This window comes from Bradysia coprophila, chromosome II (assembly GCF_014529535.1).
Source record: "Bradysia coprophila strain Holo2 chromosome II, BU_Bcop_v1, whole genome shotgun sequence".
Taxonomy (NCBI): Eukaryota; Metazoa; Arthropoda; class Insecta; order Diptera; family Sciaridae; genus Bradysia; species Bradysia coprophila.
The window spans coordinates 6816434-6828910 of record NC_050735.1 but is presented as its reverse complement, the minus strand read 5'-3'; the positions used below and the strand labels follow the sequence as shown (position 1 = coordinate 6828910).

Below are 12477 nucleotides of genomic sequence, written 5' to 3'. Positions count from 1 at the left end.
CACAAACCTTGACCTTGGGGTTTTGATTTATATCGACCGAACGAAGCTGGTAGTGTCATGTCACTATAAATCTCCTGACCCCTACGTTGATTATGATGGTCGCGAGCAACAGATTGAGATCGAGCATTTCTTTGAATGTTACTTCTTGGCAATGTACCAAACGATTCGTCATTAAATCTTAAATATTTTTTAAACGAAAAAATTTTTTTTTTTACTTCTGCCATCTTTCGGCTTCTTTTATTTATTTATTTTCTTATCAAATCTACCTATTAATCTGTCCGGGACGGTTCACATTTTTGTCTCGTTCCACTGTGTGTCGATCACGATAACTTTCACGGTTCCTATTTCGTCCCAATCTTTGGTTACGGTTCTGTGATGACTTATTGTTGAAATTGGTGTCTCGGTCCCAATCTTCAACGTTATATCTTCGGTGGAAATGTAATTGTATTTATAGTAGATTACAGCAATGTAATAGTTATGTACGTAACTAGCGACGAAAAGTAAAGTTTTCGTGTGAATTTGGTTGATCCGAGGCGAGGCCGAGGTCATTAAACACAGGAAACTAGACTTTTCATTTTTACACCAAGTTAAGCAATCTTACATGCTGGGGACATCGAAAGTAGTGCTTGAAACATGAATAGTGCGGCTTTCGACGCATTTAGCATGTAAATTAAATTGAGAAAAAACTTGCGTAAAAATGGTCAAATTCTAACCTAATTGACTTGAAACTGACCTGGACCTGAAACGAACTGATTTTTTGCTAAAAGAAGCTCACTAGAAAGTTCTTGATTTGATTGGAACATGAAAACTCCGAATTTTGGAACACATTTGTAACTGCCTGCACAACTTAATATATTCGATGAGAATAAGAGATAAGAGACTAGACGGTTTTCTTGATAATGATAAAATCGTTTTAAGTCTAAAGTAAGTTTTATTTTCTGGTGGTTGTCTTGAATAGTTCAGTAATTGCGGCTTTTATAGTAGAAATTGTATCAAAATGAAAAAACACAAATCTCTAACCATGTTTTCACACACATTACAGCCCGAATTGTCTCTGATTTGAGCGCAGCTCGATCTGAAGTAACTGCACGTCCACTGCATGCTAGAGAAATCTCGTTCGACACTCACCGACGCAGACTGTACCGATAAAATATCTCATGCCATTTTGCTGTGTAGTGTGATAATCCGACTGGTGAATTTTCCAGAATTCCGAGCAATGGGGTGGAATTACGGCTGCAGTTTTCTATATAGAAAAGTCTCTTTTCTACGTAGAAAAGATTCTTTTCTATATAGAAAAAATATTTTTTTCAACTTAAAACGTTTGATTTTTAGAGTCAATAGTATGCGTAATACAAACTGACGATGAATTCAATCAAAACAATTATGCCTACTATGAATACGCATACTATTGCCTCTAAAAATCAAACGTTTGAAAAAAATATTTTTTCTATATAGAAAAGAATCTTTTCTACGTAGAAAAGAGTCTTTTCTACATAGAAAACTGCAGCCGTAATTCCACCCCTGGGGAGCCAACAGCAAATTGAAATATTTTTTGAATTCCGATAAACGTCGGTCTATTAAACATGAATTCGTAAATTTCATCGTCACGCTTCTCTTTACTTTGATTCAGGTAAGTGTCGGGGTCCATTCCGTAGTTGGGTTCGAAGTTGTTTGAAAATTCGTTTTGAATTTCGTGTGAATTTCGGGATGAAGTGTGATCGCGAAATATGGATTACTTTAGCTTTCCTTTCTCATAAATTGTTAGTAGAGTGTTTTCAATAGGGTTTTCCATATATTTACCTTACAAAAGTAAAAAATACAATATTTTATAAACAGGTCAGTCCAGGTCAGATCAGGTTTTCGATTTTCAGGTTCAGGTCAAATTATGTCAGGTCAAAATCTATGGTAATAGGTTCAGGTCGAATCAGGTTTCAGGTCATTCAGGTCAGGTTGCATGTTGGCCTGACCTGTTCCGAGCCTTACATGACAATGTTTACGCAATGCAAACTGTATCTGTTGCTAAACGTTAATAGTAGATTACGGTACTGTGATTTAATGTGTAGGCATCCTCTACGTTGTATTTACATTGATAGTATACCAATTCTATTTTGGTTAACAAACATTGAATTGGTAGACTTTAGTCATGGTGAACTTTGGGTTTATTAATACGCGAAAAATTTCTCTCAATAATGAAAAATATTACTGACTTACTGTGTTTACAGCTCAGACGCTTATTTAAAAAAAAGCTGTGTATTGCTGAGACAGCATTAGTTGAAAACAAACATTTTTTTTGCATGTAAATAATTCCGTTTCAAAGTGAAATTGTTGATTTCATTTCCCTTATCTTGCCGTTTTTTTTTCGTAAGCAGACTTAAACTGCTTTCATAGAATGTAAACCAGTAAATGAAAAATTTCCTCTTCATATTATCTTTAACGACGCTGAATTTATTACCCTTTCGAATGTTACACACAATATTTTGTTTACAGACGCAGCGAGTGTTTATTTCAGAAACATAATTCATCGGTTAAATTGTTTTGGTGGAGAGGGTGCAAAACGAATATGCTTTATGGTAACGATGCTCAATTAATGATCGACAAAGTGGAAAGCACGGTGGAAAGTGTTTTTTTTTTTCAGTTAAAATTTATTTACGTTTTCAGCGAAAAGTTTTAGATAAATGGCTTTCATCGAATTAAAATGGTTTTCCAAACAAAAAAAATCTCAAACATTCAATTACCTTAATTCAGTGTCCGAATATGCATGCATCAGACTAGGCTCGTATGTATCAAAACCGGAATCAGCCGTCCGTTGCGATACTCTAATGGATCGTCTCAGCGATTGATTTGACTTGCCGGTGTAGCGATTCGATTGACGTAGGGTATTTTGTCGTCGCATTCGATTCGCCCGTTTTGGTTCTCTGGTACAAACGAAGCAGCAGACTCTCCAGTAAATGAATCTATGGGAAAGTGAATGTATTTTTGTCCATGAGTTGCATTTTCTCATAATTTTCTAAATTTTCACGATTTTCCTGAAAAATTGCACAAATTTTTGGTAAATTTAGGAAAATAGATTCAAGAAAATTGTTTCCAAAAAGCAGTCCCTCATGAGATGAATATCGTAGTTGAATGTCACATTTTCAGGGAGGGCACTTCGTGGAACTTCTGGAAAATCTCTAATCGGACGCAAGTTTTGTGTTTTTTCTTAAGTTAGAAGTCGGCAGCTTGCGACGTGATTTATATGTTTGGTCGGGATGACACTAGTATGGTAGGGGATAATTTTTCCGAAAAGTTACCGAAAGTTTTGTGACAAATATTTAGAACACATGGAGGTAACACACTAAATTCCTGTTGTATACCGTTTTCTGTATATGTTTGTTCGAGCCGAAGGCGAGACAACATATCCATACGTAATTAAAAATAATTCTAAAGATATACGATTACGAATTCACACGTATATTGGGACTGAGTGGTCCTCCACTTAATATAATTTCAACTCGTGTCATGATACGAATGCCACAAAACGAGAAGTGCATAGCATGCTTCTAGCATGAACACTGAATTGACCAGTGTAAAATTTGGAAGCTGATTCCTTAAGCCTTCAAATATCTTCTATATTCATGCTTTTAGATGTGTATTGAATAGAGAGAAAGGTTTAGATCAACCTTTGCATTCATTCAAAGGGAAAAGATTATGTTTTCGCACAACTTTCGGCCGTGATTTTCGTATAACAACGTGTGTATAGACATAAAATTTCCATTGAAATAAAGTTGTGAAATCAAGTTCAGGTGTTTAAATACAACACTACAATAAACCATAGATTTATACTCGAGAATGCTCCCAAAAAATTACATGGGCAACTAGATATGTATGGCAAAAGACAACGCCACCATACCATCTCTCGAGCGTAAGCCTATGCTCTAAAATAAATAAAAAACCGATTTGAAAGGTCTCTTTCCATCGATATAAAATTGTTTGCACAGTAAATTCGAAAGTACCTTTTCCTCTTCAAATTGAAGTGTAACCAACATACCTAAAAGAGCTTGCCATTATATCGCCAATGTTCGACAAACACAATAACATAAGTGGAATCCCCAAGATCGCATAAAATATCGTTGAAATTTTACCGTAAGGCGTTTTCGGTGCAATGTGACCATAACCTGTTGTGGGAAATGACAATAAATAAGTAAATACACTCGGAAACGAAACAAATAGAAAAAAAATAATAATAAAAAAAAATCACGGCCACGTCTCACATCAAATCCACATTATATTCTCCCATATAATTAATTGAATTCATAACATATAAAATATAAATATTTGTAGACCTTAGGAAATACCAAGAACCTCGACAAATCAACTCGCCGTAGATTATACTACGAGAAGTTATTATATATTTATTGTGTTTGAAGAAATAATTTGTGTGACATATCGTGCGTGAAGAATCTTGAACATTTATAACAAAGAATTATTTAAGTATGATGAATACATCTACCGCTTGTTTTGGATATTTAGGACATTAATATTTATTGTTTAACCTCCGTTAGCGATAAATCTTATTCAGCGAAAAAATTACACAGGTTTATTCACTCGTAATTTTGTGTGTAATGAATGGACGCATATTCCTGTGAAGCAATTGCACTAAATTGCCAACTTCGAGTGAGATCAAATAAATTCTGAATAAATATCACAAATATCTGGGAACCGAAGGCTTGAGAAGGGAGTGAGACAATATTTTCTCACTTGACTGTCGTTATTTAAAAATCGGGCATTTGCTCAATATGTGCGCAATGGGACGGGATTACATACTAGCCTTCCACAAAAATGATTCGGGTTCGATTCCCGGGTCCGACAACTCCACATGGAATTTTTACAGTTATAACATCACATCGGTACCGTCAAAAAGTTCTCTCAAGCTACATAATTCGGGCACTCGCAGCGCGTTTGGTGGCTGCAACACTGAATGACTCGTATGACAATACCCAAACACGATTGTAGGCGTACGCCTAGCCTACATTTAGGTGAGATATCAATTAAGTATCTAAGCACTAAGAGGCTGTTAGTGAAGTCTCTAAACAAACAAATAGAAATGACTTGCCATTAACATACGCGCTGGGACTGTTGTTGGTCTAATTTAATAGAAATGCCATTGTGTCGTCCATGCCCGTTTCTTAATCTATCAATGTATTCTCAATCATTGATGTAATCTGACCACTTTTTGCGACGAAGGTTCTTTAGATTTTGAGGGGTGCACCAAGCATAGTAATAAAATATTTGGTGTGTCAAAATAGTACTCTGTTGATTACCATTAATGGTATTGTGATTGCAAGATGCTTGGGGTGTGCGATTCTTCGACAGTGAAGACGATGCAAATATTAGTCCACTTTTCCTTCCATATTTCTTAAGAGCATGAATTTGTAAACCTAATTTTACCCGAAACGGATAGCCGACAAATATTTTGCGGTGGCCGAATGTAGTATAAATAAACATTTCAGCTTTCACAATTTATTTTTTCAACTTGAAATACAAATTTAGTGCGAGATATTCGGTGAGGCGACTTTTCGACACGGTCAATATCGTCAGGAACGATAATATCGTCCAAAAAACGATATTATCGTTTTTTGAACGGTAATATCGTCCAGATAATATCGTCCAGACAATTTTTCATTTTAGACGATATTATCGTCTTGGATGAAAAATTTTCGAACGATAATATCGTTTTAGAACGCAATTTTTCACTATTTCAGAATTTCGCATTCTGTTAAAATCGAACATTGAGCTTGAGCCGTAATAAAAGAAGCGAATGAGTTCTCTAGGTTAAATGTGACTCAGACGCTATATTATATAATTTTAAGAAAATAAAAGTAGAATTTTTTCAAAAATAAACATAAACATTGAATCGGTCAGCGAACTTTCAGTTCACGTATATGCAGTTTGTATAACAATTCAAGTCGTTCTTTTTTTTTTTTTGTTGTACGCGAATCATTAAAGCAAAATTTAAATTGCGAATATCCATAAGGCCGTCATCATCATATGTCATGTGTGTACACACATATCATCCGCCATATGAATTCCAGTGTCAAAGTTGTTGGCATTTTTTTTTTGTCCCACCAAACTTATAAACATTCATTTGAATAGACAGAAATCTGTCAGATTTTTTTTTTGAACGCGTACGGGAAATTCCGTTCATTCATTTTCCTAACTTAAGTGACATTTTTAGGTTTTCAGAAAATAAACAGCAAAATAAACAAAATTTCAAATTAAAGTTCCATAAACAAATATCAGTAAAATCTGGTGGTCCCATGTGGTAGTGTGTGTATACACTGTGTATTCAAGTTAATTTTAAGAAGAAAAAATGATTAGAATGAAATTCGCTTCGGCATATGTTTTAAATTGAGATCAAAGAAATAATGTTTTTGATCCGTGCTTTATATATTCATCATTCTTATAATTAAGCTTTCCTTGGTTTTTTTTTTCTTCCTCTTCTTATATCAGCAAGCCTACACAAAGAAAATGAGATACCGACTCGAAATACGTGGTTTGTACGCTCATTTTGTGTGTCAGTAGATGAGTTCAATATTTATTTACCTCTAATAAATAGAAAACATTTTTTCTTAAATTTTACTGCAAGTCATACGAAGATCAGATGCCAGGGGTTGTTCAGCCCAAGTCCTTGTAATTGCTTAATTAATGATTTTACACTCGCCAAACCATGAAAACACTGAATATCACGCGTCAAAAGTTATCGGAAACCACACTTTTTTAGTTCTCTCTCAGCAGACCTTGCAAATAGGTCTAGGGATCCAGGCGATGTTTTCCTTAATGGTGGAGTTTGTTTATGTTATTCGTCAAAGAGATAAATTTGATATGAAGGCGGAGCTTACTCTCCGTATCAACGAGTAGTGTGATGCACATCGAACGATCAACTCGTTCGGCTTTATATCGCGTATTTTCGGTTTCGTTTTTATTCTCATTCTTCTTCTATACATTCAAGTTCAACCTTGAACGGTGTGTATTATATTTGGTTTTGTTGTTTGTGTATTTCATGGTGTGACGAGTGTAAAAATGTGTGCATCACAGGATTGAAACCACTCAATCACAGTATATTGTTGGAATTCGTATACCACGAGAATAATTTTTGCATACGTAACGTATGTATACGGTATACGAATTCACACCTATACTGTAATTTCGTGGTTTCAATCAAAGTGATGCAAATAACTATTCTATCTATCTATATTGTAGAGTAAATAAAGAGGCGAACTTTCAGTCGCCCGATATATAAAACTATTGATGCTAAATGTGAAGTTGTATCATCGTTTTCGGTGTCTATTATTGATCATATGACAAAAAAGGAACATCTTTCTTCACAAAATGCTTTTGAAAATTATCAAAATTTCACTCATTTGGCTAAAAAGCCTTAAAAGCATTTTTAAAAAGAAAATTTACAGAAAGCACTTTCACATTCAAATGTCAATGTACAAATCACGAATCCAATCTATCGATTCGTTTGAGAGTTTTCGGTGTTGTAAACTAGATTCTCGACTTCATCTTGTATACCATTTACGCCACGCAAATTTCCATGCCTTATGCATATAGCCTTTAGTTACGGGTTGATGTGGTTTCGCATGATAATTATAAATATTCTCACTAACAGTAGATAAAATCTCGCTTCGCTCGTATCGGCAAACTCACATCTAGCTAGCAAAATAGCTGTTACAGTGCTAGCAGGATAAATATATATTATGACCATGCCTGTAATCCTAATTTTGTCATTTTGTGTTGACATAATATTGTCCTTAACATCAGCGCCTGTAATCGTGAATTTTCACGTATTTGCACGTTTTTGTGAATAACAATAATCTTGAAAATCGCTAAATTCGTGAAAATTCGGGAGAATTTCGGGATTCCAGTCACAAAGCAAATACTAAAAGCTACAAAAGTGTGTTTGTATGGGTGGACCAGCTGGTAAAACAGCTGAAGCAAACTTAGACACAAATTTGGACGACAATAACTGTATGAATGTTCCCTGCAATAATTGAAAATTAACAGGACTGGCCACAGAGGTCGTTTGCTATACGATGACTAAAATCCGTCGAGTAAAAAATTAATTATTTTTCTGTTGACACTGAGTTTGCGCCATCTTTTGAAAAATGGCAAACCTTTACTCTATCAGGTAGAATTCAGATAGAATTGAGAAAAGAGAACTGATGCTGTAATCCCTCTCTAGGTATCAAGTCTGGCCCTGAAACTGAGTGACCTACTATAACATTTTTATAATCCATGTCTCACCGTGAACCTATGATATCACATTCTTGGTCAAACGAAGAAAAATGTGGTAGACGGTGTGTCATCATGATGGGCTCACGGTGAAAAATGGACTAAAAGTTTTTAGCCCGTCACTACATTTTAAGATTTTCGTGGTATATCTTCATTACCCAAATGTTGCTGTGCGTGCAAGACCGTACCTTTCCCGTAACTCGTTATACCAAATTTTGCATATTCTTTTACAATATGGATATCCACATTTGATAAGTGATTTAAAGCATGCAAACATGAAGTCGATTATTTCTACCTAATTTTACAAGATTTTAAATATTTACTTCGCTAACCGATTGTAATTTCAATTGGATCATGAATGTAATACTGTAAAGCATTTACTTAAAGTCTGATAAGACATTGAGGGATTGAGCTCCCAAATACAGTGTACATTGATTGAAAGACTGTTCCATCAAACCGAAAATTTTGCCTTTTTATGAATGCTTAAGCTAGCGAAATAATACTTTTCGACATTCTGTCTAGACAGGTGCGGTGAATGAGCAACGTAACACTGAAGGTAATTTAATGTTAAGCTTATACGTTCGTCGTACGATAAGTGGGCATATCTTTTAAACTATTTTGTGTGTAAGTATCGACTCGAAATCGGATTACAAAGTATACTTCATGATGTCGAAAATATATTTACGCAAATTATATGATACTCTAATTACCTCTACGTATCTCTAATTAAGTTTCGAATGGATCGGTGTAAATGATAATTCTATAACAATTACATAGTATATGCGAAACATGAATGTTGTTTCTATCTATCATTCGAGCCATTTTTCCTCATAAAATAAACATTGCCATTCCACCAACAACATCCGAAATGATTACAGAGTTAACATGACAGACTTATTCAATGACATGCATAGAGTTAGTGAATAGAGAATAAAATTAATTTACGCCAAATTCCCTTTGTGGAATGTTAATAAGCAACCACTATTCGGGACGAACCATAATAAAATTAATAGGCTGTCTGACATGGTGCGGGATTCGAAATATTAATTAATCCCGGTGTACTGTCATTTTAAATAATATTCCTTTTCAATTTTGTTTTTCGGTTGTACAATGTAATCACAGATCATTTAAATGCAGACCAGATGCTGAATTTGTGCATGATCCATTTTCAAAAGTAATTTAAATCATTTTGAGCACCCTTTATGTGGCTTTATTTATCGCTTGTACAGACTTTTCCATCGATGTTAAGTAGCTTTCTAATTGCTTTCACATCAATGGTTCAATGGGAACTCATGTGCGATAGTGCGTAAATTTACTATTCGCAGAACTTGTGCGATTGGGTGTGATTATCGGCAATTCACACACAGGTGTAAGGGATAAGGGATCTTAAAGCTAATTGGTCACTCAGAGAAATGTTTTCCCGCATAGAGCAAGTGGTCACCAATGAACGTTTGAAATGTTAATTAAGGTTGGTTTCAGCTCTGAATGATTCTGTCCAAAAGATAAATTCATATTAAGAGTGATATCGCCAAATCTTCAGGTGATTGGGGAACAAGCGGTTTCCGATTTTAATGAGTGAGAGCTCGTTGGATTCGTCTTTCAATTCAAGGAAACACGTATCTTTCAATTTTTCTAAAAAAAAAATGTTTTCTGTGAAAATCGTTCAAAAGTGAAGACATGTCAGAGGGTACCGAGAACAGTTTTTCGACAATAACTCAAGATTTTAAATTGTTATAATGTTGTACGAATGTCGGCCTTGGAAAGACCTACAGGTAGAGGATACGCACCGCTTGGTGCGAGTAGATCCACGAGAGTTACGACTAAAAATGTTGTGAATGTTCGGAGACTCCGTCTTCTCTGCAGCTTCGATGTTGAAACTGAGTAAGGGGTGTTGTAGCTGGCCTCACCCACTATCGTTCCACATATAAATGAACCCAGTACTTTTGTGCTGCAAGCCCACAGAAGTGTTAGAAAAAAAGTTGGTGCCAGAATGCAGATTTTTTCCTTCTTTCCGGGGGCTCTACAGCTGGAACAGCATCTGGAACGGTACTATGGTAATCATTTTTTATCGTCAACTATTCTTTTACGTTATCAATACAAAAACGCGTCGCTATGCCACGAATATATCAAATCCAGTTAGTGTTAGTAATATCAAGAGAAATATTATTAAATTTTTCTCGGAGGATTTTAGTCAAATAAAGTGTTAGCATATAGCAAATGACCTCAGGACTCCGGAACAGTAATTAGTTTTTCAATCGGACCAATATTTGCTACGTGATAGGAGTTTGGAAAATATTCTGTCACTTCTTCTTGTACTCAGTTCCGTGGAACAACGAAGCTGCAGAGAATCCGGACACTCCGGATCACTATAAAATATTTTTAGTCATAACTCTCGTGGATGTACTCGCACCAAGGGGTGCGTATACTTTACCTGTAGGTCTTTCCAAGGCCGACATTCGTACAACATTACAACAATTTAAAATCATTTTTTCTCGAGTTATTGTCGAAAAGCTGTTTTCGGTACCCTCTGACATGTCTTCACTTTTGAACGCTTTTCACAGAAAACAAATATTTTTTAGAAAAAATGAAAGATACTTGTTTCTTAGAATTGAAAGACGAATCCAACGAGCTATCACTCATTAAAATCGGAGACCGCTTGTTCCCAAAGTTACAAAAATCACTTGAAGATTTGGCGATATCACTCTTAAGGCGAACAGTTGTAGTAGCAAAACATTCTAATTGTATCATCAGAGTGTCATTCTCAATAACTTCAATGAGTCTTCTCCTTTGTGATAGCCAATTATGACTAAAAACATCCAGCTTATTATTTCCCTGAGTATTCAGTATTTCTGTCCACCGAACCGCACTTTCATAACGCTTCTAAATTGCAATTGGTCAATGTTATAAAGTTATAATAAAATCTCGTTGAATTTATTGCAGGGATCCGGAAGCATTTAATTTTCAAAATTACAAACATATTTGTATTCGAAGCATAGTTTATCGTTCATCCTGACTGCACATTGTTGCAAAATATTTTACCAGACTCTGTGTAACATTTCTAAATCAAAATATACCAAAATGTGGAAACATTCATATTCGAGTTACCATAATCTTGACCGCACATAATAATCTCTTGTACATCTATACACATCTACATAGTTGACCAAAAGTGTATTCTCATTTATAGACGATTTACATTGCAAGTAAACCAGTTATACAATTTTGTGTTCAATTTTACTCTTCACTATACAGCTCATTGTAAACGAAAATTCTCTCATTCATTACACGGCTTGCATTTGAATTATATATTCAGGTGAAGGTTGAATTTTGGTCGTAAAATAAATCGCATCTAGACACACACATTTCGGCTCGTATTGTTAGTATCTTGGTTCTCTCAACAACTGTTAATGAGTAATAAAAAATTCAATAAATCAATGAATCCCCATTCGATTAGAAAAGTACATCACCTGTATCAACTAAATCAGCTTTAATGTGTATCGAAGCTTTTTTTTTGAGTTTTCTTTTCAATATATTAAGTTTTTGTTCTTCCACTTCCACACGGTCAATGAATGGCAAAAGTATGGAAACTAAACGTTTGTTTCCCATCAGAATCATATGTCTTTTTATCCTTGCAACAAGTGTTGCCATTTTCGTTGTACACCGAGATAACATAGATATTACTTTTCCGAGAAGTTCAACTGTAACATTTAATAGGCTGAGACGGTCAAGTTATGTTTGCAGAATTGAAAGAACAGAACACTCATGGCAGGATATAACTTTGATGCAATCATTTTATTGCCCTCCGTATCAATGATTTAAGTGGAAATGAGAGATTTATATTGCGACATTTTGTATATGTATTCGAAATACCGGAATGGTATCCGATGGACACACGATTTACATTTTCTTATACACACCTCATAATGGTTTGCAGAAATAAAGTTTTTCTTGAAATTGTGCGCAAGGTTGAAAATTTTGCAAATTACGTTCTTACGAGAGAGTGACTGTACTGTATACACCTGGTGTATATAGTGAAAAATGAACTAATTTCCTTTGTTCTTGCAAGACATTGAATTAAAAAGCGATCTCCGTTTTTGATAATTATTTTTTGGGTTAAGTAAATTCATTTCATACTCACAATTACCGATTGTTCCATTGACTGTAAGTCATGGGTCTTACACAAACAAATCACCAGAAAATGTT

At 34.9% G+C, this 12477-nt stretch overlaps 2 protein-coding genes across 5 annotated transcripts in view; one reads left to right on the top strand and one right to left on the bottom strand.

Moving 5' to 3' along the window:
- Positions 1-12477, bottom strand: part of LOC119069810 — a 34124-nt gene that overhangs the window by 2804 nt on the left and 18843 nt on the right. For all 4 annotated transcript variants that reach the window (XM_037173981.1, XM_037173972.1, XM_037173986.1 and 1 more), the window contains exons 6-9: positions 4028-4154; positions 2736-2954; positions 267-425; positions 8-177 (exon numbers count right to left, since the gene is read on the bottom strand). In XM_037173981.1, the coding sequence (XP_037029876.1) occupies positions 8-177; positions 267-425; positions 2736-2954; positions 4028-4154 (675 nt within the window). The remainder of the gene's footprint in view (positions 1-7; positions 178-266; positions 426-2735; positions 2955-4027; positions 4155-12477) is intronic.
- Positions 1-12477, top strand: part of LOC119069936 (glycine-rich cell wall structural protein 1.8) — a 53826-nt gene that overhangs the window by 31483 nt on the left and 9866 nt on the right. The window lies entirely within an intron of this gene.